The sequence below is a fragment of the Aedes aegypti genome, chromosome 2, assembly GCF_002204515.2.
Source record: "Aedes aegypti strain LVP_AGWG chromosome 2, AaegL5.0 Primary Assembly, whole genome shotgun sequence".
In the NCBI taxonomy this organism is placed as follows: domain Eukaryota; kingdom Metazoa; phylum Arthropoda; class Insecta; order Diptera; family Culicidae; genus Aedes; species Aedes aegypti.
In genome coordinates, this window is record NC_035108.1 from 46279269 (window position 1) to 46304795 (window position 25527).

At 38.1% G+C, this 25527-nt stretch overlaps 1 protein-coding gene across 1 annotated transcript; it reads left to right on the forward strand.

The window, feature by feature from the left end:
• The first annotated feature begins 9883 nt into the window (after positions 1-9883).
• Positions 9884-23252, forward strand: LOC23687479 (2-oxoisovalerate dehydrogenase subunit beta, mitochondrial). Its single transcript, XM_021840755.1, has 3 exons — positions 9884-10044; positions 10355-11248; positions 22768-23252. Exons 2-3 carry the CDS (start codon positions 10373-10375, stop codon positions 22993-22995), a joined length of 1104 nt encoding a protein of 367 aa, XP_021696447.1. The 5' UTR covers positions 9884-10044; positions 10355-10372; the 3' UTR covers positions 22996-23252.
• Positions 23253-25527: the final 2275 nt, after the last annotated feature.

The window sequence follows — 25527 nt, forward strand, 5'->3', positions numbered from 1 at the left end:
CAAATAGAAAGGTCGTAAATTGCGACGATAATTACCCTTTGTCAAGAAGGCGAAGATGTCTCCCTTTAGGTGGTAAGTCAACTTACCAGAAAGAAGTTGAGCAATGTGGAAAAATCCACCATTCTCGCTTTGCTTAGGTTCTACGGAACCGGCAGCGATAACCAAAAGGCCCCTAGGGACGATCGCCGACAAGATAATAAAAATCCCAAAACAAATCCAAGGGAATGAAAATGCGCAGCCGTCTCATAGCGAGGGAGGTCTGATAGCGCTAGGATTGGTGCACCTCGAAGTTGATTATTTTGAGCTGGCATGCATTTGTCGCGTATGGACTGGATTAGGTCCCGGGTTTGGAAAAGTAATAAAAATCGACTGTACTTGCGCGTGTGAGGTAGCATGGGAGGGAAAATAGAATAATTTAGTTTGATAAGTAAGAATTCTAGCATCTCTTTTTCACTTTAGAGTTAAGTTTGGGTAGCCAGACCCAAGGCCTCTATATAAGCGGAATGAAGCTAGAAAAATACAGGATTGTCTTTTGAATACTCGATGCGACCAGTCGATTAACTTGAAAGAAATCTTCTCTCCTCTTCTTTTCCTTTCTTAAAGTTTGAATTCTATAAGGTTCTGAAGACGGACCATAGGCCGCTCCCCTAATCATAGCGGTACTAGGCCCTTCCCAACCTTATTTGAAGGCAGAACTTAATCTTTAACGTGTCGGAATTCTCCTAGCTTATGCCAGGTGATATGCCAATACTGCAAAGACAAAGGGAAATAATTGACCACCTGAATCAAGTCTCAACCCTGAATCAATCTTCTGAAGACGGAACATAGGCCGCTCCCCTAATCATAGCGGTACTAGGCCCTTCCCAAGTTTGATTCAAGTGAGAGATCACAACATCAGCTAGACACGTTTGGTTGATGATAGATTCACTACACAATTTCACATCGACACTGTCGCACCGAAGAGTTCAAACCTTCGCGGAACGTAACATCGGGTTACGGATTAACTCGGTGTGCTTCGGGTCGGAAGCTTAGGCTTCAGTGCGCGACAATTTGGTGGCTCCAGAGAGGAGCAAAGTTCTCAAGTGCAAGTGTGGTGAGTACCAACAATACAGGTGAGTCAAGGGTTAGCGACACCCTAAAGTTCGCAAATTATTGCATGCTTAAAGTGAAGTGGAGAAAAAGTGAATTGGAAAGCAATTTTCTTTTAATATCACAAAGAAAGAAAAAAAAAAAAATAAAAGAAATAAATTCTCTCGGGATATACCTTAATTTTTCCTTCAATGTCGGGCGACGCGTTGCTCAAACAAATAAAGGACGTCGCGGAGGAGTTTAACGAAAGGGACCGACAGTACCAAAAAATTCAAAATTCACAAAGCCATAAGCGTTGGATGAAAACTCCCATCGCGCACGGCCAAATAACTGAATCTAGGCACTACAAGCTAACATTGTGGCCTGGTACAAACAAACAAAAAGAGGTGCTGCAAACTGTATCCAAATTTAGATACGAACAGCCAAAACGTTTAGCTGCTAAATATCAAGCAGCATTAGCAAAGATTTAAACAATCTTAAACTAAAATAAATTATCGGTTCCCTTTAAACACCAATATCCGAGATAATAAGAACAAAATAAATACATCGACATTCAATAAGTCGACAGAATAAAAGACTCCGGTCTTCACTTCTCGGGAGGAATAAAGACTCCGGTCTACTTCAAGGGGAAGAATAAAAAAAAAAAAAAAAAAAGAATAACCGAGGGTCAAAAGAGCCTTACGGAACAAATTAAATTCGGGGTCAAAAGAGCCTTACGAATAACCGAGGGTCAAAAGAGCCTTACGGAACAAATCAAATTCGGGGTCAAAAGAGCCTTACGAATAACCGAGGGTCAAAAGAGCCTTACGGAACAAATTAAATTCGGGGTCAAAGGAGCCTTACGAATAACCGAGGGTCAAAAGAGCCTTACGGAACAAATCAAATTCGGGGTCAAAAGAAGCCTTACGAATAACCGAGGGTCAAAAGAGCCTTACGGAACAAATCAAATTCGAGGGTCAAAAGAAGCCTTACGAATAACCGAGGGTCAAAAGAGCCTTACGGAACAAATCAAATTCGGGGTCAAAAGAGCCTTACGAATAACCGAGGGTCAAAAGAGCCTTACGGAACAAATTAAATTCGGGGTCAAAAGAGCCTTACGAATAACCGAGGGTCAAAAGAGCCTTACGGAACAAATTAAATTCGGGGTCAAAAGAGCCTTACGAATAACCGAAGGCCAAAAGTTCGCCTTACGGAGACAAAGCTTAAAAGCTAACAAATAACAAAAAAAAAAAAAATAAAATAAAAGGGTGACCACCACAAGACGACTCAAGTCGCAGTCATGATACGAAATAAGAAATTCGTCGTCAATGACAATGGGCATTGCCGATTGTGCACCAGCCCAGATGGAGATGACAGCATGGTCGCATGTGATCAATGTGACCACTGGTTCCATCAACAATGTACTGGTTTAAAAAATCTACCAAAACCAACTATGAGAGAGGTATTATCATTCGTAATGAGTATTTACGACCCAATGGGATTAATATCTCACCTTACCATTCATGGAAAAATATTAATGCAAAAATTGCATACCGAAATGACAGATTGGGATGAGGAACTATCCCCTCAATCTCAACAACAATGGAACAAATGGCTTACGAATATAGCTCAAGCTAAGGATATAAGAATACCTCGGTGGATATTATGTAATCAAGCAAAAACGTTTGAACTACATGTATTCGTAGATGCATCTGAGTATGCATTTGCTACAACCATATATACCAGAGGCGTAGGAGCGTACGGACAAACCGTGAGCGTAAAACTGGTAACAGCAAAGGCTAAAGTAGCTCCCGTACGAAAATTATCTATCCCACGCTTAGAATTGCAGGCAGCGGTTCTAGGTGCTAGATTAGCACAAACAATCCTAGAAGAATTACGCATAGTTCCAAGCAGAACTACTTACTGGTCAGATTCACAAACAGTCCTATCATGGATTCACTCCGACCATAGAAAATATAAGCAATTCGTGGCTCATCGTGTGGGCGAAATACTAGATGTAACAAAAACAGACCAGTGGCGTTATGTACCCACTGGGCAAAACCCAGCTGATGAAGGAACAAAGGAAGTAAAGGGGAAATCAAAATGGTTAACAGGACCATCCTTTCTGTGGAATGAAGAAAAGGAATGGCCCAAATCAAAATTTAACTCGAACACTCTGGAAGAAATAAAGGATGTAATGTTGGTACATGACTATGATCATAAGTCATTCGATTATATAAACGAATGGCGCTACTCCAATTGGAATAAATTGGTAAAAAATATCACATATATAAAGAAATTTACCGATTGGATAAAGAACAAGCAAAGTTTTGATCGAATCATTGCCTATCACGATAGAATGATGGCCGAATACGCAATAATACGAAAGGCTCAATGGGAATCATATAAAAGTGAGATGAACGATCTCACGAAAAATTGTGATCTGACGATTTCAAGTAATATTGCTACCTTGATACCAATGTTAGATGAGTATGGAGTAATGAGAGCGAGAAGTCGATTGCAAAACGCAATTGCTATACCGCGCTCGGCTCGAATGCCTATAATATTACCCAATAAACACTACATATCAAAATTGATAGTGAAAAATTACCATGAACGATATCTTCATCAAGGAGATAATGTCGTACTTGGAGCAATTCGTCAAAAATATTGGGTAATAAAGGCAAGGGCATTGCTGAAGAAGATTAAAAGAGAATGCCAATATTGCAAAAACAAACGAGCTGCACCAGTAGCACCGCAAATGGCACCTCTGCCTCCATGTCGTACGGCAATGTATGCGTATCCATTTACACATACTGGGGTCGATTACTTTGGACCAATAGAAGTCCAAGTAAAACGTTCCATAGAAAAACAATGGGGCGTGATATTTACATGCATGTCCACTAGGGCAACCCATGTTGAATTAGCCGAAAGACTGGATACTGATGCTTTCCTCGTATGTCTGAAGAATTTCCAGAATCGTAGAGGAAAGGTTCAGCATCTTTACAGTGACAACGGTACGAACTTCATTGGGGCCGAAAAAGAAATGAAGGCCGCCATAAATGAAATAGACAAGAAGTTCGGCGGGAGCATTGCAGCGGCAATGGAAATAAATTGGACGTTTAATCCACCCGCAGCTCCACATTTTGGAGGGGCCTGGGAAAGATTAATCCAATCAATAAAGAAATGCTTAAAAGCAATGCCAGAGTGTACTCAAATGCGTAAGCCTACTATAGAAGAATTAAGATCTGCTCTCATCCAAGCAGAATTCATATTAAATTCTAGGCCGTTGACACACATTTCATTAGACAACGAGGACGAGGAACCTCTAACCCCTTTTCATTTTCTGATAGGAAGGGCCGGCGAATATGCGCCTCCCTATTCTATTCCCACCGGATGTCTGACTAAAAAACAATATGAGAGAATAAACCTATACTCTCAACATTTTTGGGAAAGGTGGCAAAAGGAGTATTTGCCAACCTTGTTGAAACGGAACAAGTGGACGAAGAAAGTTGAGCCACTAAAGGAAGGAGACGTTGTATTAATAACTGATAAGGAAACACATCCTGGAAAGTGGCTCAAAGGAAGAATAGTTGAGGTAAGACGGGCAGCCGATGGACAAGTTCGATCCGCCCAAGTCAAAACTATTCAGGGAATTTATTCTAGACCAGCTACAAAGATAGCGGTCTTAGACGTCATGAGAAAAGAAGACGATAGGAAGGAAGAACCCAAAGCTTCCATTAATCATGTGAAGGAAATATCTACCAAGGAACATGGCCAAATTAACAAGCCAAAGCCTAAGCTACAACCTCCAAAAACGAACAACAAAACTCAACTTCCAATACAAGCCAAGAGGATCAAACATCCTAAAATAAAAGACATATGCATCGTGAATCATCATCGCGAAGTACATGCCCACCAGGAGATGGAATTGCCGACTTCTTCGAAGGCAACTAGGAAAAGAAAGCTTACAGAATTAGAATGGGCTAAAAATTTACAACAAAATAAAATACTTAATCCAGAAAAGATAATGAAAACCACGGAACCGGAACCTTCCCAAGGAAGCGCGAAATCAAACTTCGATTCCTGGGGAAAGCGGCGTAAACTTGATGTTGACAAGATAAAAGAAATGCGCGACCGTTGGAATGACAAAGCAAGTGAGGAAAAGAGCAGCCAGCGATTACAGAAAAGCGAATCTCAAACAAGGAAAATTAGATTTTCATCAGGAGGAGCCCTTAAGGCATTAATGATGTTATTTTGCATAGGGACCGTTTTCGCATCGGAGCCCTCAGGATTAATCGCCTATGACTGCGCCAATCCTGATATAAACATGACCAGTTATTCATTATTAGATGTAGATTCTTGCATACCCACCGTCAAAAATCTCACTACCACTGAAGTACCTATTCAAGTGCTTCAGAGAAGCGCAAAAAGTAGCGCCATGGTATATCAGTGCAAGGTTATAATCAAACGCATTGTTAAGCATTGTGGAATACACTCTCATACATCTGATTATGAGAGAAGGTACGCCTATATAGTGAGGGAATTTACACCTGAAGAATGTAGACGAATACATTTACTTGGGACCCTCCCACTAACGGTGAATGCTGGACTTAGCGAACTGAAACGAAATCATACAACTAGAGGTGAAACTCTAGTAGTTGGAAGTGTTTGGTCGAGTCACTGTAGCGGTGGAGTATATAAAACTCCTGAATATACATGGCTAGATGCTTTAGTATATTTTGAATACGAAGTTTCATTGTACAATTATGTAGCTACAGTAGACCATGAAAATGATCAAATACTTTTACGACATGGAATAGTATGTCCATACTCGCATGGAAAATGTTTGGATTCCGAAGATGGGTATTCAACTTGGGAAGTAAGTCTTGATCGGCGGTGTGAGGACACCGAATTTGAGGTCATTTACGAAGGTACAGTAAACAAGACGACAAATGAGGATGGTGAAAAGAAGAGTAACCAGGCAGTATATACAGCCATTTCAGATTCGCACCTATTTTCAATTCGAACAAAACAAGCAACTCAGATTTGTGGTTACAAAGGACATGCTACTGATCACCCCAGAATATTTATTTTGGAGTCATCATCGTTTAAATCACCTTTTAGTCGCAGACCAGCAAGTGTAAGAAATCATGATTTATTCACGTATTTTAATTCTAAAATAACGTTAGTAGAAAATTATATTGGGAAAAGATTGGATGATGTATACAGGACCGTAATGACGGAAATGTGCAAATTAGATAAAGCTTTGTTAGAGACGAAATTAACATTAGCAAGAATAAATCCCATGGAATTCGTTACGAGTATAATGCGTCGTTCCGGATTTTCGGCAGTTGTGGCAGGCGAAGTTCTTCACGTATTACAGTGTAAACCTGTATACGTACAACCTTTTGCATCAGAACGATGCTATCAGGAGCTTCCAGTAAAATACGGAAATGACACAATGTTTTTAACTCCTGTTACCAGAACGTTGCAGATGAGGGGAACAGAAATAGAATGCACTCCACTTCTTCCCGCTAAATTTCAATTTGGGGGAAGATGGTATACCTTCGATGGTAAAATAAGAGAAACGATTCCTCCTCAGAAGCTTGCAACAGAAATTGTCACTAAATGGCGCTACACACCATTACCAAATTTAATGGAAAGTGGCATTTATGATCAGGAAAGCATCCAAAAGATGCGTACCATGATTTACGATCAAGGAGATCGTCGGATAGCATCTAATGTGGTTCATAAGATGCTGACTGGACAAAGCCCAAATCGACAAGGGTTCCATTTCGAAGCCTTAGTCTCGGAAAAGATAATTGATAACGTTATCAATAAGTATTGGAATAAAATTATTTCATTGTCTACTGCGTTAGGGAACTTTACATCGACAATGATTGGATTATATTTACTCGGTAGATGCATCAAATTCTTAATTGATACAATCATGCATGGTCGTATACTCTACGACATTTATGGGTTTGGATGGCAACTCATTGCCTCATTTTGGGATTCTATGACGTCATTTTTATCTCACCGAAATACTTTGAGGAATATTAACAGGAAGAAGCATGAGGTGGCGGGCACCGAGCTGGAGGAGATCCGTGTGACGCTGCTACCCGAGAGTCAACAGACGTCCCAACCTGAAATCCGAAAACCAACCAAACTGAAGAAATCAATTGTCAACCCGAAACAAGGCAACTCAACAACAAGCCAAGATGACAAGACCGAAGATAAACCCTAAGATGAAGGATCATTCCGATCCTACTGAAGTTATAATCCGAAAAGACGACTAGGGGTCAAACCGACCCTTAGAACAGAAGAAATCAATCAAACCAGGGGCTCAAGCTATTACTATCGCAGCCTCATTAGTTACCTATCAACACGGCTGAGGGCTAACCAGCTTTGCCGAAATATCACAACCCAAAGATAACACCAACTCAGCGACAAGTCACAATCAACACGGCTGAGGGCCAACCAACCTCGCCAAATATCAATACTGAGGACCAGCCGGTCTCAGATCTACAAGTAAAGGGCACCCCAGTCTTAACAATTGCTGAAAGATAGCAATCTACACCTGAGGGCTAACCCGGCCAAGCTCAATCACTACAACCGGCAACAGACAACAAATCAACATGGAGAGTCAACCGAAGTAGGAATAAGAAGTGACAAACAATTAAAACGTTATAAAAATAAACACATATATAATATTAATGAATTTATACAATTATTACAATTATTATAAACATTTATATGCAGCAATGCAACATATTACCCATACAAAACATATATACAATTTATAAAAATTATATGAAAGAATCAAAAATCATGCAATCATGCAATTAAGTAAAAAAAAAAAAAAACTTATACATGTCAAGTACATTAAGATATTCATTATTGAACATTTTATACAAACATTATATGGGTAAATACGGAGATGGACCAATTAAAAAAGAAGAAGAAAAGAACACAAGTACAAATTGATATCAATGCAAAATAAGAGGAAGTAGTAATTAAACATACAGAGAGGAACGAACACAAATAAACAAACAAACAAACGGCACGATTAAAGAAAATGTAAATGGATTCTTGAAAATTATGCAACTACTTAGACTAGGTAAAGGATTCTACGATTCTTTACGGCTGAGGGAATGTCACTGACGCGGTAGTTTTATAATTTACAGATTCAATTATTGGCAAATTAGCAAATTGAAATTGATTCCGATCGACCTCCAGTCGGTCAATAACCTAGGAAACAGAAAACAAACCCGACCCAACATATGGGCAACGATAGAAGTGCATTGACATCAAACCTGACTCTGGAGAAAGATAGAAAGACAGAGGCAGGAAAAGGTTCCATCTCAAAATTTTCCGAACTAGCTATTTGACACCGTAAGTACGCCAGTCTTAGACAAAAGCAGCACCCGCGCGAAGAAAGGAATAATAATAACCAAAAACGAATGCACGTTAGCTTATCTGTACGCACCCTGAATGTAGTACTGCAGCTCGGACGGATGCACCGATCAATGCGCGTGGGAATAGTATTGACGAGGCGGGCGGATAAGCGCAAGAGAAAAAGACACAAATAGAAAGGTCGTAAATTGCGACGATAATTACCCTTTGTCAAGAAGGCGAAGATGTCTCCCTTTAGGTGGTAAGTCAACTTACCAGAAAGAAGTTGAGCAATGTGGAAAAATCCACCATTCTCGCTTTGCTTAGGTTCTACGGAACCGGCAGCGATAACCAAAAGGCCCCTAGGGACGATCGCCGACAAGATAATAAAAATCCCAAAACAAATCCAAGGGAATGAAAATGCGCAGCCGTCTCATAGCGAGGGAGGTCTGATAGCGCTAGGATTGGTGCACCTCGAAGTTGATTATTTTGAGCTGGCATGCATTTGTCGCGTATGGACTGGATTAGGTCCCGGGTTTGGAAAAGTAATAAAAATCGACTGTACTTGCGCGTGTGAGGTAGCATGGGAGGGAAAATAGAATAATTTAGTTTGATAAGTAAGAATTCTAGCATCTCTTTTTCACTTTAGAGTTAAGTTTGGGTAGCCAGACCCAAGGCCTCTATATAAGCGGAATGAAGCTAGAAAAATACAGGATTGTCTTTTGAATACTCGATGCGACCAGTCGATTAACTTGAAAGAAATCTTCTCTCCTCTTCTTTTCCTTTCTTAAAGTTTGAATTCTATAAGGTTCTGAAGACGGACCATAGGCCGCTCCCCTAATCATAGCGGTACTAGGCCCTTCCCAACCTTATTTGAAGGCAGAACTTAATCTTTAACGTGTTGGAATTCTCCTAGCTTATGCCAGGTGATATGCCAATACTGCAAAGACAAAGGGAAATAATTGACCACCTGAATCAAGTCTCAACCCTGAATCAATCTTCTGAAGACGGAACATAGGCCGCTCCCCTAATCATAGCGGTACTAGGCCCTTCCCAAGTTTGATTCAAGTGAGAGATCACAACATCAGCTAGACACGTTTGGTTGATGATAGATTCACTACACAATTTCACATCGACACTGTCGCACCGAAGAGTTCAAACCTTCGCGGAACGTAACATCGGGTTACGGATTAACTCGGTGTGCTTCGGGTCGGAAGCTTAGGCTTCAGTGCGCGACAGGAGGGGGTCTTAAACAGTGTTACGGTCCATACAAAAATTTAAAATTTTCCATACAAAAGCTGTTACGTGGGGGAGGGAGGGGGTCTAAAATTGGCAAATTTTGCGTTACGTAATATTTGAATGAACCCTTATACTTCGGTAGAAAAACCTACTTTTACCCACTGTGGAGTAAAACGTCATCAAAGTGTCAAACTGATAACACGGCGGTGGGCGCATCTCGTCTTCGATGGAACGCATTGAAACGAAACATACAAATTCGCGATCGCGACTTCTAACTCGACAACAAAAAATTACGAAAACTCGCTAGTGCTGTTGTTTTAGGGAACCGTTTTATTACGAGTAAGTTTAAGTTTGTATCATTCACGTTTCACTATTTTACTTGTAAGTTAATTATTCTAAAGTATAGTTATAGTAATATACTCGAATCTCGACTATTTAAAGAGGAAATTCTTGTTTGTCGAAGTGCCAACTACCTATCGAAATTACATAATAACATAATCTGCGTCACCTCTCTCTGAAGTCTTGGCAATAATTTACGTTATCAGATCGTTGCCAATACCGTTGGGGTGCTGTTGCTTACCTAATATCAAACGACGTGCCGCCTGGTGAAAGTGACAGCTATTTAAACTTCTGTGTTCTTCGTCCACAGGAAATCACCTAAACAAAAATGAGTCTCCTGAAGCTAACCGGTTCCGCATTGGCCAAGAAGACGGCGGCCCCTTTGGTGACCGCAACGCGGGCTTCCTCACACTTCGTTTACACGCCGGACGCCAAGGCCCCGATCGAGGGTCCCACCAAGAAGATGAACATGTTCCAAGCCATCAACAACGCAATGGACATTGCCATGGAACGAGACAATTCGGCACTGGTCTTCGGAGAGGATGTTGCCTTCGGGGGCGTGTTCCGTTGTTCGATGGGACTGCAGCAAAAGTACGGCAAGGAACGCGTTTTCAATACTCCGCTGTGCGAGCAAGGCATTGCCGGGTTTGCGATCGGAGTGGCCAATACCGGAGCGACAGCCATTGCGGAGATGCAGTTCGCGGACTATATCTTCCCGGCGTTCGATCAGATTGTGAATGAGGCGGCCAAGTATCGCTATAGGAGCGGAAATCTCTTCGACTGTGGATCGTTAACGTTCCGGGCACCTAGCGGAGCCGTGGGCCATGGAGCTTGCTATCACTCGCAGAGCCCAGAAGCTTACTTTGCCCATACGCCAGGCTTGAAAGTGGTTGTTCCACGAGGACCAAACAAAGCCAAAGGACTCCTACTGGCCTGTATCAAGGAGAAAGACCCCTGCATCGTTTTCGAACCAAAAACGCTCTACCGAGCAGCAGTGGAAGAAGTTCCCGAGGCAGCATTTGAATCACCACTCGGAAAGGCCGATGTGCTGCGAGTCGGCAACGATATGACCCTGATCGGTTGGGGAACGCAGATCCACGTGCTGAAGGAGGTGGCCGATATGGCCAAGAAGGAGTACGGAGTGAACTGCGAGGTGATCGATCTGGTGTCCATTTTACCGTGGGACAAGGAAACCGTTTGCAATGTGAGTATTGAGTGGGAATCATTGATTTTTATTGGCCTTGAGGTTAGATTCGTGATCTAACTCAGGGTGTCTACTACCTGCAAAACCTGGAATTATCAGAAAATTTTATTCAACCTGGAATTTCAAAATTGTTTTCAAATTAGTAATACCATCAGTGCACCAGTATCCGCTCATGCCCCCTATTTCCGCTCACTAGTGTAAAAAAAACGAACATTTTTCGTGCGATGTCAAGTCCTTTAATGTTTTGATCATTTCTTTTTATTCAGTATAAAACATTAACATATGAAACATGGTTGGGAAACATTGCAATTTTTTACAATTTTTTCGACTATTCAAAAATAATAATCTTTGTAGGGAAAGAGCAAAAATTAACGAAAAATAATACATTTCTCAAGTAAGCAGGTCTCTTTTGTCTTGTTCACTATGTTAAAACAAGTCTCTATATAGTCGATTTTTAATCTAAGGTCTCCACAGTGAATCAAAATGGTCTCTGAAGTCACACGCGTTCTGAATGATATTTTTATCAGATCCCGAGAAATGGCTCAGGAATTCTAGAGATTCCTTCTGTAATACTTTCAGGAATGTTACCAACAATTTCTCAGGGGATGTTTAGAGGAATTTCTTCAGTATTTGGTTCAGAAAATCCTAGCGCACTTAAACGCTACTACCTCCAGTGATTTTTATAGAGATTACTCTGAAAAAAAAAAACTAGCGGTTAATCCAGAATTTCCTCCACATGTTTTTCACTGGTTCTTTCACCGAATTTTCCAGTTGTTACTTCTAAGAGAAAAAAAATCGTTTCGGCATTTTTCTCCAAAACAGCCTACAATGATTCCTGAGCCATTTTTGTTTCACTTGTTCCAGGCATTTTTATAAGGATTATTTTAAAAACTCATCTATCATTAATTTCAGGAATTGCTCTAAAAACTTTTCATTATTCGATGAAATTCATCATAAACTTTTGCAAGAATTCTTCAATAAATTCGACCTGGTATTCCGCAATAAGTTTCGCTATAAATTTCATCAACATAAAATGTATTTTCTAAATAATATTTCCATAACTCCATGGATTCTTCACAACTTCATTCAAGGTTCCACACCAGTTAATACTACAGCAATTACTACAGTCCGATCATTCATAGGGAGCAGGATATTATTCTTGGCACTTTTGATGCACTTCGGCAGTGGGGTTTTTTGAAAGCTACAGCGCTCATATTTGGCCGCAATATGCGTCGTACTGAAGCACTTCTTATTGCAAAGTTTCAGACAGTTCGGCCATGCCAAAGTGAATCATGGAAGACCTCAAGTAGCTTTGCACGCTACATAAATTTCTTCAGGGATTGTTTCCGAATTTTATTGTAGGACATCAATAACATCCTTCAGAAATTGAAAAGTTTTTTACTCATTTAATTCTTCAATTTACTAAGAAAATCCTAAAAACATTTTCATCAAGAATCCATGAGTTCATTCAGACATCAAGGCATACTTAGAATTCAGACAAGTTTCATCAGAGATTACTGCAGGATATTCTTTAGAAAATCCTCGTGGATTTTTTCAACATTCTCTACAAAAAAATCTGAAAACTTTCCTCGGCATTTCCCTAGAACCATCCCTTGATGAATGATTAAAAAAAAACTTCGAGACTTCATTAATAATTCAAAAAGAATTGAAATAATTCGTAACTCTTGAAGATGCTCTAAACGGAAATGTTGGAGCACGTACTAGGGAAATTAATGGATAAATTTCTGGAAAACTTGGAACTTCCTTGAAAAATTAAACGATTTTAGGAGGGAAATGATCCTTAGAAAAAATCCATGAATTCATAATCATCCAAGAATTGCAAAGAAATTTCGTGAAAAATCACAAATCAAACTCCTGAAGAGAACTTCTGAGTAAAATGTAAAATAAATATATAGTAGAAAAAGCATAGGGGCGCAGATAGCCGTAGCGGTAAACGCGCAGCTATTCAGCATGACCATGCTGAGGGTCGTGGGTTCGAATTCCGCTGGTCGAGGATCTTTTCGTAAAGGAAATTTTCTCGATTCCCAGGGCATAGAGTATCTTCGTACCTATGTCCCAGTTGGGATGTAACGCCAGAAAGAAGGAGAAGAAGAAGAAGAAGAAGTAGAACAAGCATGATATACTTGTCGTAATGTTACTTGGAATTCCAAAAAAGAGTATTTAAAATTTTCTTAAAGAAATCATTGTTCAAATGTGAAATTGAACTCTCATGTCGAGCTTCCTGTTAGATTTATTTTTGATTTCAATTTTAAAGCTAGGTACCGTAAAGTGCCCTAATTCAGCGCAGTGCCTAATTCCGCGCATTTCATACAAAATTATTTATATATGGAAATACACATTGATATTTCAACAACTTTCAATGCTATTCGAGGCTACTTTGATTTATCATAAGTTTGAATCACAAATAAAAGCAAATAAGGCATTTTTTCGCGGCATAAAAAAATAATCAGTGAAGGCCCGTCGGAGTAGACGTCATTTTTCTAATTTTCTTAGCGTTCGTGCTAAGACTGTAGAAAAACAACAAACGCGATTTCTTTATCAAAAATATTTTATTATTTATGCAATAATCCATGGAACTACTTGCTACAGATATGTTTCATGGTGCTTCTATGAAATCTTATCAAATATTACCATAATTATTGAGTTTTATTCAAAAAAGTATTGCGCGGAATTAGGCTACGTCTTTTTTCTATAATGCCGTAATTCCGCGCACTGTTCTTCGTATAACAACAGACAAGTAAAACATGTTATATCCGTCTTCACATCTGTCTATTTCTCTGAAAAGTAACTTCATGCATACATACGTTTCATGTACAAGCGGAATATAGGAAAAACCCACTTAGGCAGCGTCCATAAATGACATAGCATTGTTTGACCAATTTTTGACACCTCCTCCCCCTTCGTAGCCTTTTTTTCCATACTTAATACATGGTTCGTAGCAAAATTGTAGACTTCCCCCTCCTCCTAAAATGCTACGTCATTTATGGACGGTCCCTTACAGGGAAAAATACCACGTGGTTTATGCACAGCTCCAAAAAATAGTCCATACATCTGTGCGCACAAAATTGACTTAGCATAATTAACCACACATAACATTGCCAATGTACACTTGTTTATGATTCTTATTTATATTATACAATCCATATAGAATTATTGAAAAAAAAACATATGTCGTAATTTGTAGAAGACCCCACAAATTACGACACATTCTCTCATTTCCCGAGACGATACGATCCCTACATAACACAGCGTAACAAATATGACATTTTTGCGTGTCTCAAGGATCAAATTATGTGTCTCTAGTAGATTTGGGGTTGCTGAATCTGGTGCCATTCTCAGAAATGTTCCAGCACGTCACAATTTTTAGCTACAGGTCGCCAAAGTTGTATAAAACACTGGTTTTATTAATGTTTACATGAAATTTAAAGTACAATTTATCAAACTTTTTTTAATCTAATTCACCAAACATGCCAAATAGAACTTGAACTTTCATTTCAGACATAATTTGATTGAAATTGCACGATTAAATTTCGATTAAATCGATTTTTTCAACATGCTTGCAGTCTCCATACAAAATTCTTCGTTTCTTCTATATGGCACAATACAACAATTCTCTAAACCATCAAAAAATAACTTTTCCGTATCGAAAGTATTACAAACTTTAATGATAAGTATTGTTATACACTTAAAGTTTGAATTCTGTGGTAAATTAAGCCAATATATTACCTTACAAGCTGGCAAACTTGCATGCAAGTTTGCTGAAACAGTCATTTTTTGCATTTTCAACGGTCGATATCTCAAAAGCTAGACGTGCTATGATATTTCTGAAAACGGCAATGGATTCAGCAACCCTTAATTAAGTGAATAGCGGTATTTTGGTGCTGGAGACAAAAACGTGTTCCGCAGTGTAATTTACGAAGCCTCCATACAAAAAGTATGACAATACGGAGGAGAGGGATTGAAAATGGCCATATTTTGTGTGACGTAATTTATGGATGACCCTTAGGTTCTTCTGAGGTTTCTTTTTTGCTTAAAAAAATTAAGTTTCAGTTACCCGTGGTATTAGTGCATACCATTAATTGATTTGCTTAAAACTTCCAAGCAATAATTCGAACTAGTCCTTGTATTGTATCAACAGTGCAGAATACAAATAGGGGTAGTCGGGGCGGTTTCGCCAATGAGGTGGAATGATTCACATTGGCGCGGGAGTTTTCCAGGGGCCTTCCTTAGCAGAGTGATTAGAGTCCGCTGCTACAAAGCAAAGCCATGCTGAAGGTGTCTGGGTTCGATTCCCGTTAATGCCAAGAAGAAGAAGATGAGGTTTTTTTCTCGACCAAATTGTCTAAAACTATGCAATAAGAAACATATTTATGTCAAATATGAGCTCAGTAGATTTCGAAAGAGTATTTCATTTCTAAACTTTCCAGTTCGGTGAATAAAATATTTAAATTGTTAGATTCTATGAGATAATTTCACAACATAAAATAGGGTGCTCATATCACCCCATCGACGAAAAACTCATTCGTGATTTTTTTTAAGACTACGGAAATCGTGCATATCTAGTGTATTGATCTAAAAATTGCAATACTAACGACTTTTCTTAAGATGGCCAAATTGCCCCACTTTCCCCTAGACAAAATTCACACGTACCAATGCCACGGTATTGGTTATCTTTATTTCATGTGATAGACAAAAAAATAATAAAAAAAACTGAACGTAGAGTAAAAAGTTACGGTTCATACAAAACTCTACTTTTTCTCATACAAAAAGTGTTACGGAAGGGGAGGGGGTTGAAAATTTTCAATTTTAAGTGTTACGTAACGAATGGATGCAGCCCCTCATCAAAATTAATGTTAATTTGATTGTATCATGAGCGCGCGGAATTAGGCATTCTTCTGCGCGGAATATGGAAAAGCGTTTAAAAAATGCGCGGAATTAGGCAATTTCAACGAGTGAACTATTTCAAAAAATTCACGAATGTAAATTATGAATACGGTCTAGTTTATATTTTTCCCATAATCTAGAATAGATTTGCTAGCGATCCACACATAAAGCTTTTTTGTTGATGCAATACTATTTTTTAAGTAACCATTTGAATCGTTTTATTCCTTAACTGCGCTTAATTACGGCACTTTACGGTATGCTGTTCAGCTCAAGAAAAGTAAAAATTTCTGCGGAAATAAATGGTCAATAAATTTTCTACAGTGGGCCCCATTTGAATTGACATTTCGTTTCAATTGCGTACTGCGATCAAAGAAAAATGCTGCTTTTCTTGAGCATTTCTTGCAAGAAATTGCATCGCATCGAGATAGGCGATTACTTTTCTTTTGAAGTGCATACTTCCCATAAGGAAAGGGTCTTTAAAGTAACTACCTGAAAACATACAAAACGACCTCAAAAATCAAAACCACACAACACAAAACAGATATTTTTTTTAACCTTCGGCCTGTCGCGCTGTTGTACTTTGTACAACAGTTGTGATTTATATGCTATCATTTTGCAACAAAGATATCTATCGACACCAAACCAAAATGTATTCCTCAAGAATCATCTTAAGAACAATACTCGACAGTTTTAATTCACAGTATGGCCCTTTATAATGCGGTAAAATCAACAAATGTACATAAAAGTCGCATAGTAATGAACGCACTATATACGGTTCGAGTAAACCACAGTTTGAAATTGGTATATCTCAAAATCCAGATAATTTAGAAACTTGGGGTCTTTAGTAAAGTTGTTGTGGAGGTGCAACGCTATCTGATGCTACCTCATTTAATTCGGAATTTGACCGCTAGGTGGCACTAGTGGGCATGGAAGTTTTACTTTTGTTTTGCAAATATTTCAGGATCCTGACCATTCAGAAGGATGGCGTCTTCGGTAAAGTTGTTTAGTAAGTTAAGGACTATCATTGTTCAAGCTAGTTGATTCAAAATTTTGCTACTAGGCGGTGCTAGTGAGCATACAATTTTTGTTAGCAGATATCTCTGGAGTCTGACTACTTAGATAGATAGTGTCTTCGGCAATTTTTTTTTTTCAGTAGCTCAAGGGCTATCATTATTTGAGTCAAGAAATAGGATATTTTGCCACCAGGCGGCGCTAGTGAGCATGACATTTTGGTTTGACGGATACTGCAGGATCTTGACTTTTTAGACAGGCACATTCGGCAAAGTTGTTCAGAAGCTCAGGGACTATCATTATTTTTCAAAATCTCGAACTTCAAGGATTACACAAAGAAAGAATTTGATCTGCTGAACAACTCTACCGAAGACGCCATCTCTCCTGAAATATTTGCGAAACAAATATGTTATGCTGACTAGCGCCGCCTGGTGGCAAAATTTTGAATCAATTAGCTCGAACAATCATAGTCAATGAGTAACCGAACAACTTTGCCGAAGACGCTATCTTTCTAAGTGGTCAGGATCCTAAGATCTGCGATACAAAAGTTTCATGTTCACTAGCGCCGCCTAGTGGCAAAACCCCGAATTTCTTGGCTAGAATAATGATAACCCTTGAGTTACTGAACAATTTTGCCGAAAACGTCATCTTTCTAAGTGGTCAGACTCCTAGGATATTAGCAAAACCAAGGGTGTTGTACAAAGTACAACGCGCGACTACTCGCGTTACAAAAATTCGCGCGACTACCGAAAGGTTAATTATCGTTAGATTTTTTTTGTTTAAGTGTTTCGAAGCCGAACTCCTATCCTTGAAAGTAAATTTTCAGTCATCTGAAAATGAAAAAAAAAACACTAATTCGTGTATTTTAGAGAATTTTATAAACCTGGAATTATTATTTTAAAACCTTTTTATCGAGGAATTTCATTTATGGCATTGAGTAGGCACCCTGCAAATGGGTTTACACACGAAAACTTTCTAATAAAAGAATGATGTCTTCAGAGAAGTTGTTCGAGATGTAGAGACCCTTCTTATAAAAGTATTATTGTTGTGATTAATCCTCCTGGCAGTGAAATAATTTTTACTTTACAATTCTGAAGATACAGCAATGGGGTCTTCGGAAAAGTTGTGCATAATTTCACTACATGGGAATTTGCTTATTATTCTTTAGTTCTACCAGATTGTATCTATTGATTTTTAAGATTCAAGGGCCATGGCTTTAGGACATTTGGTCGATTGACGCTTGGTCGAATGACATTTGGTCAAAAGTACATTTGGCCGAAGAGACATTTGGTCGAATGGACGTTTGGTCGAATTACTTTAAAACATTTCGTCGATAGATTATTTTGTAACAATTGTTCGGAAATTCGTTTGGTTCCACAAATTCAAAACCGAACTAGATTTTTTGCACAATGGATGAACATTAGTTTATTTTGGGCGAACATGCTTTCATCAGAAGGTAATAACGGGTCTACCTTCATGACAATCATTACCTGTGCTTTAAAAGTATATGTACCTATTGTTCATTTATTATTCCTTCAAAGTATCATTCTTTGGAAAAGTTTATCCTGACTATTTTCATGGCTCAGTTATTAATATGTTAAACGTAGTTAAATTTATTATTCTTTCAAAATGTCATCGATCTTCATTCATAACTGCTGATCTTTATCTAATGACAACTTGCAGTGTGGTGTTACCGTCGATTGACATTTTGCTCTAAAATAAACGTGAATAAGTAGGGAAAATGATTGTAAAGTTTAGCTTGAACAACGGTGAATTTGAATCGGCGGTGGGTGGCTTTTGCAACGCAAAGCTGGCGGTAGGCAAGCACTGTGAAATATGCTAGCAAGCAGGTAAATACCTAGCTGGTAAAAGTCGATACTGTTCAAACTCAAAATTCAAAATTGTAAAATCAAGTTTGGCTTGAAATGTCGTACGGTGAGCTTTACGAAGCATGCAAGCGTTGTTATTGTTCAACATTAACGGGAAAAAAAAATCAGAAAAAATGAGTTTTTAGTGTGCTGAAAAACGATGCAAATCATTTTCAGGAAAATGTCTCTGAAATAATCCATGAGCTGAAAACATCCGCTACTTTGAAAAGAGCAAGTTTACTTTCATTTTTCACAAAGGTACCAAAAACACGTCCCGTAAACATTTTACGAATTACTGCAGAAGAAGTCTTGTGCAGTGTGGATATAGATGGCCAGCCTGATGTTCTGTGGATTGATAGGGATATAATTGAGTTTGTTTACTACCTACATGAGTTCAACGATGAATTCGACGTTCGAGTGATTGCTGATATTCCGCAGTAAATGAGGTCACACTAAATATTTCTTGAAAAAAAAATCTGAAAACATGTTGCATATATTTTGTCGGTTATAGCTGTAAAACTTAACGTAGAAATACATTGTAGCAAAAGTGTTTGGACTATAGTTTGATTTTAACAATGTTGAAGATTTATTTCAACTGTTGATTTCTTGCTAGATTTTAAATATAGTTGTAATTCTCATACGCTAATCGTATTGCCGAAATAAGCTGATATCACATGTTCAAACATACTTGTAAGTCTTGATTTTGTAAACTATATGTACTTTTTGTTTGCAATTATTTGCTAACTATTGGTGCCTTTTCCAAAAGGGTCCTAAAGCCCTGTACTAAAGTGTCCATCCCGGGACATCCCGGGACGAAAAATCCCGGGATTTGACAAATTTCGGGATTTCCCGTTTCCCGGGATTTTATTTCTGACATCCCGGGAATCCCGGGGTTCCCGAAATGTACGTAGAATTTGATGAAAACCACTAAATTTCAATAAAAAAACAATGATATTTTTCTTCACTATCAACCCTATTTGATAAAGTAGAAAAGCATAATAAAAAATAGAATAAACGAGTATTTATTTTCAGGAGAATATTAATTTCCCAAGTAAGAAACACATGTTTGTATTTGCTAGTTGCAAAGTTTTAATGCTTTTCTTTTCAACATTAGCCGTTTTTATAAGCCTATGCTGAGATAAAAAAATTGAAAGTACACCTTAGCTGCCGCAAATCGCAAGTCAGTACCATCTGTAGAAAGAAGGCATTGAGAAAATCGACTGAGAAGTTTTCAATCTCGTTTTCCATACAAGTATTCGAAAAAATTCCAGGAGATTGGAACATGTTTCGATCTCAATGAAACTTTCATAATTTGCTTTTCACTCCATAACGATTCTTTTTTGTGTTACACGATGAAAATTGATTTCTCGTCAGTGCAGCTGAAAAATCATTAGAAGATATAACGAAAACTGATATCAACTCAATTTTGACCAAAATGCAAATGGGACTGACTTGCAATTCACGGCAGTAAACTTCAGTCAATAATTTTTAATAGTTAACTTTAAGCATGATATACAATACCTTCAACGATCTTTTATCTTTTCTTTTGTTCTCAAGTTTTTATGACATTTCAAATATTTGAAGCAAATTTCTTTAAAATTATGACTTAAGTTTTTATCCTATTTCCATTCATATGCGTTATAGAGAATTTTAAAAAATGCATAGCAAACCCGTAATTAGTCAAGCTAAGTTTTGATTTTTGTTAGGTTACTTCATCAGAATAACAGAATGCTTCATCAGAATAAGAAAGTCTTATCTGATATTCCATTTGCTATAATTCACATGTTATTTCAAAAAGTTACGTTATCCGTGTAAAATTATAAAAAAAAATAAAATATTGTGTTGCTAAATTTATACTTCAATTTCAACCAAAATGCTTGTTTTATTGAAAATTTGATAAATCCCGGGATCCCGGGATTTCCCGGGACGAGCATTGATTTTTTTCCCGAATCCCGGGACGAGCAAAATGGCCGGGAAATGGACACTCTACCCTGTACCAATTTTGGTGCAAAACGCTTAAGTTTAGGCCAAAAACACATGTTAACTTAATTTTTTGATGTTAATCGTTTGTTTAAGTACAAAAACTTGTTTTATGTTTTTTTTTTAAATTTTGTCACACCCCTTGGTTTAAACTCAAATTTTGAGTGTATTTTGTTTTCCGTGTCCCTTCCGGAATGTCAGATAGGAGCAACCCCAGTGTTAAAACTAAAAGCCCTGTGGTGTTTTTGTCGACTAAGCGAACGTCAAACATGATCAAACGTGTCAAGGCTCATTTATGGACCCAATTTTCAAATTAAACTTGAAATATGATATAGCCGTCATTTGAGCGGGAAAAATTGCTAAAGTAGTTACAGTAACATGTTCTTTCGTGTTATTAAATAAAAACAAGATATTATTAAACATTTTAGGACTCTATTGTAAGTTGAACAAAACATTGTGGGCATTTTAGATGAACTTTTAGCAACATCTTTGCGTCGTAAAACCTTTTGCCTTTGTAACCTATTTTATTTCCAATATTGTCTTCCTCTTCTTGGTATTGACGTCCTCATCGGTACAGAGCCTGCTTCTCACCTTATAAGCGGTTTCTTCACCACCGCTTAAGCCTTAAACCTGGTTTAATAGTATGGGTAAACGTGGTTTACAACTTAAGCGAAGGTGAAGAAATTGGCCCTTAGTGTTCTTATGAGCACTTCCACAGTTATCAACTGAGAGCTTTGCCAAAGTTGCCATTCTGCATTCGTATATCGTGTGACAGGTACAATTATACTCTCTGCCCAGGGAAGTCAAGGAAATTTCCATTACGAAAACATCATTGACCAACCGGGAATCGAACCCAGACACCTTCAGCATGACTTTGCTTTGTAGCCGCGGACTCTAACCACACAGCTAAGGAAGGCCCATGTCATAGTGTCTCTGGGGATCAGTGGATTAAATTTTCAGCACAAACGGTTGTCTGATTCTCTAGATATGTGCTCTTAGAAATTCGAGGTTCAGCATCGATGCATCTTCAGTGAATTTTCACCTTAAAACCCTAGTAAAATTTGAGCAAATATCAAGACTGAAAAGGATTTATTGGAAATCGTTTATTTTTTACGTGTGTATTGATGGTATAGTTATTCCTGTACATTTAGAGAAATTATCAATCAAATCAACGATATCACTAACATGCTTCTGTATATCAGTCCCTAGCTTTCCTAGCTCGATACTAACATTAATCTTCCATTTGTCCTCGCAAATTTTATGCATTATTTGCTGAACATCGGTTGGTGGGTTGTCCTTCAGTATCTGTTGGCAATGTCGATATTCATCCAAGAGGCGAGATCCAGACTGAACCATGTATTGCATTACCTTAATCACATTTTGAAAGTCAATTCGTCCAATGTATGCTGGAGATCTTGTGAAGAGAATAGAACACTTTTTATACATTTCTTGAATATGGGTCTACTGATTATACCGATAGACAATCAACCCTGGGTTGAGTTGGGATGTCCGAATTCGCCAAAGCACAGCAAACTACCAGAATCGTGATTGCAAATACGGTTTTCATGATTGATCTCATGCTTTGCAACCCGTCGAGCATTCCAATTTATACTAAACTATAGCTTCTCACTTCCTTATCGACATTGACCTTCAAACACTTCAGAATGATGTTCCGTTCGAGTGCTGTCTCACTTCCGTAGCAATTATAATCTGACCTCGTTTTCCCTCCTCCTCTCTCTCTTTCTCAACTTCCAGTCCGCGAAGAAGACCGGCCGCGTGTTGATCGCCCACGAGGCACCGCTGACGTGTGGATTCGGAGCAGAACTGGCCGCCACCATCCAGGAGGAGTGCTTCCTCCATCTGGAGGCACCGATTGCGCGGGTTACCGGCTGGGACACCCCCTTCCCGCACGTGTTCGAACCGTTCTACATCCCGGACAAATTCCGGTGCCTGGCCGGGATCAAGAAGCTGATCGATTATTAGGAAAGACTGGGTCTACGGATTTGTAAGCTTAATACTTATCCAACATGTGGTGGATATGGGCAAGAAGAGAGATTTTCACTAGTTATTGTGACGCACTCCAATCTGATTTAATCAAGGAACATGATGCATTTATTAGATTTTAGGATGGAATACTGGTCGTACTTTACGTGTCTTTATGGATGTTGTGATTCTAGGAGAACCTAACACAAAATGTGCTCTCAGGTTGCAAAATAAATGTGCCTTATTTTAAAATTCGATCTTGATTTGGTAAGTTAAAACTCATCCGAAAGTCCATTCTAATAGTTTCTAATTGTATTTGTATATTTTATTTATATTTAAAATATTTCATCTCAGAAAAATTCTCGTCTTAATGAATAATGATCAGTAATCCAAATGTCGTTCAGTTGGTTCGTCAAAATTGAACAGATCTTCAACAGCAATATTACAATGAAACTGCAAAAATGGCATGCCATTTTTGATTATCTATTTTTGTGATTTTTGTGATTGGTATGTTTTATTGAAAATTTATTTTAGAATCTATACAATTTCGTACACACAATGCCTATAAATAATGCGAGAACGAAATGCTGTGAAAAAAAAATTGAAAACAATAAACAAAACTTTATGCAAAGCTTATTTTTACATCCAAAATCTTATAAGATTTTCGTAGTAGCATCTACGTTTCAGATTTTTATCGTGGTTTTCACGGTAGTGGCTAATCGAAGCATACTTTATGAGGTCCTAAGGTTATCGAGATCAAAATCTGTTTTTTTAAATGATTTAATTTCTCAAATGAAAGGTGGCCCATTTTACCCCGTATGACCATTCTGCCCCGCCTTCCCCTATACAATGTATACATACTTGGCAATTGGATGTGTCCATTCGAACCAATTCCAAAGTATATGTAACACTGCGGAACACGATTTTGTCTCAAGCACCAAAATACCGCTATTTACTTAATTAAGGGTTGCTGAATCCATTGCCATTTACAGAAATAACATAGCACGTCTAGTTTCTGAGAGTTTAGCTGTTGAAAATGTTCAAATTGACTGTTTCAACCAACTTGCATGCAAGTTTTCCAGCTTGAATGACAATTTATTAGCTTAATTTGCCTCAGAACTCAAACTTCATGTGTATAACAATACTTATCATCAATGTTCATGATACATCCGATGCTCAAAAGTTATTTTTTGTTGGTTTAGAAAAGTATTGTATTTTGCCATATAATTTCGTATGGAGACTGCAAGCATGATGAAAAAATCGATTTAACTTAAATTTAATCGTGCAATTTCAATCAAATTATATCTGAAATGAAAGTTTAAGTCCTATTTTGCATGCTTGGTAGATTGGATCATAATATTTTTTGATAAATCATTTTTTAAATTTTATGTAAACATCAATGGAATCAGTGTTTAATACAACTTTGGCGACCTGTAGCTAAAAATTGTGACGTTCTGGAACATTTCTGAGAACGGCATCAGATTCCCCAAATCTACTAGAGACACATAACTTGATTCTTGAGACACGCAAAAATGTCATTTTTGTTATGCTGTGTAATGTCTTTATTTTCGGTACTTATTTCTAAGGATTTTGAACTAAAGTCACTTGTTTTGATAATAAAGTTGTTATTTTCAATTAATTTGAGCAAAATTGTCATTAGTTTTTAGGAATAATTTGTTAATATCCTAACATAATAGATATGGTATCTTTCAAGCCAGGAAATGGCCGATTGATATCATCCCTTAGGTAAAAATTTGGAACTATGTCTTGGACATCTGATCCATGCGAGGGTCGTCCTACTTTTGAAAGTGGTTGAATCCCTAAATTGTATTTTTTTGATTCAGTTATAACGTGTTGAGACACTTCAACATGAGCTTTAACTTTGGCATATGACCAATTCCTAGGAAGTAATTTTAGACTTTCAATTTGCTTGTCAGGTTCGGCTTTTGTAACAGCTGAGTTCAAATTTAATAAAACGGAATTAAAATCCTCTGTAACATCGAAAATATTAGGCGAAAACCAAGTCTTTATTTTACTCAAAATTTGATTGAACATTTCGTCCATAGAAGCATTGCGATAGTTACTACTAGAAGCATCCAAACGTGAAGATTTTACTTGAAAAGAAATTTCCAAGAATTTAGCAAGCTCTTGTATTTTTTGTACATTATTTATAGAACCAACTGACTCACCCGAGGAAGGAGTTTCCTTTGGCGACGCCAACGAAGATAGTGGTGAAACTTGTTCCTCAAACGCCATTGCTTCTGGAAGATCCGTTACGAGAGCCTTCTGGTCACCGGTAATAGAGCACTTCACGCAAATTTTCATCTTTTCCGTAATCCACCGAATTCCATTCGAATGAAGCTTACTGATGAGGCTTTGGCTGATCGATCGTAGATTTTTCCTTACTGATTTGTGGCCGTCCAGTCCGAAGGGGTTACAGCATAAAGAATTGTATTCGTAATATTGAACTTTGTCCATTTCAACAGCTTCGGGAAAACTTTTTTCACTTTCCAAAAATTAATAACGAGGAAT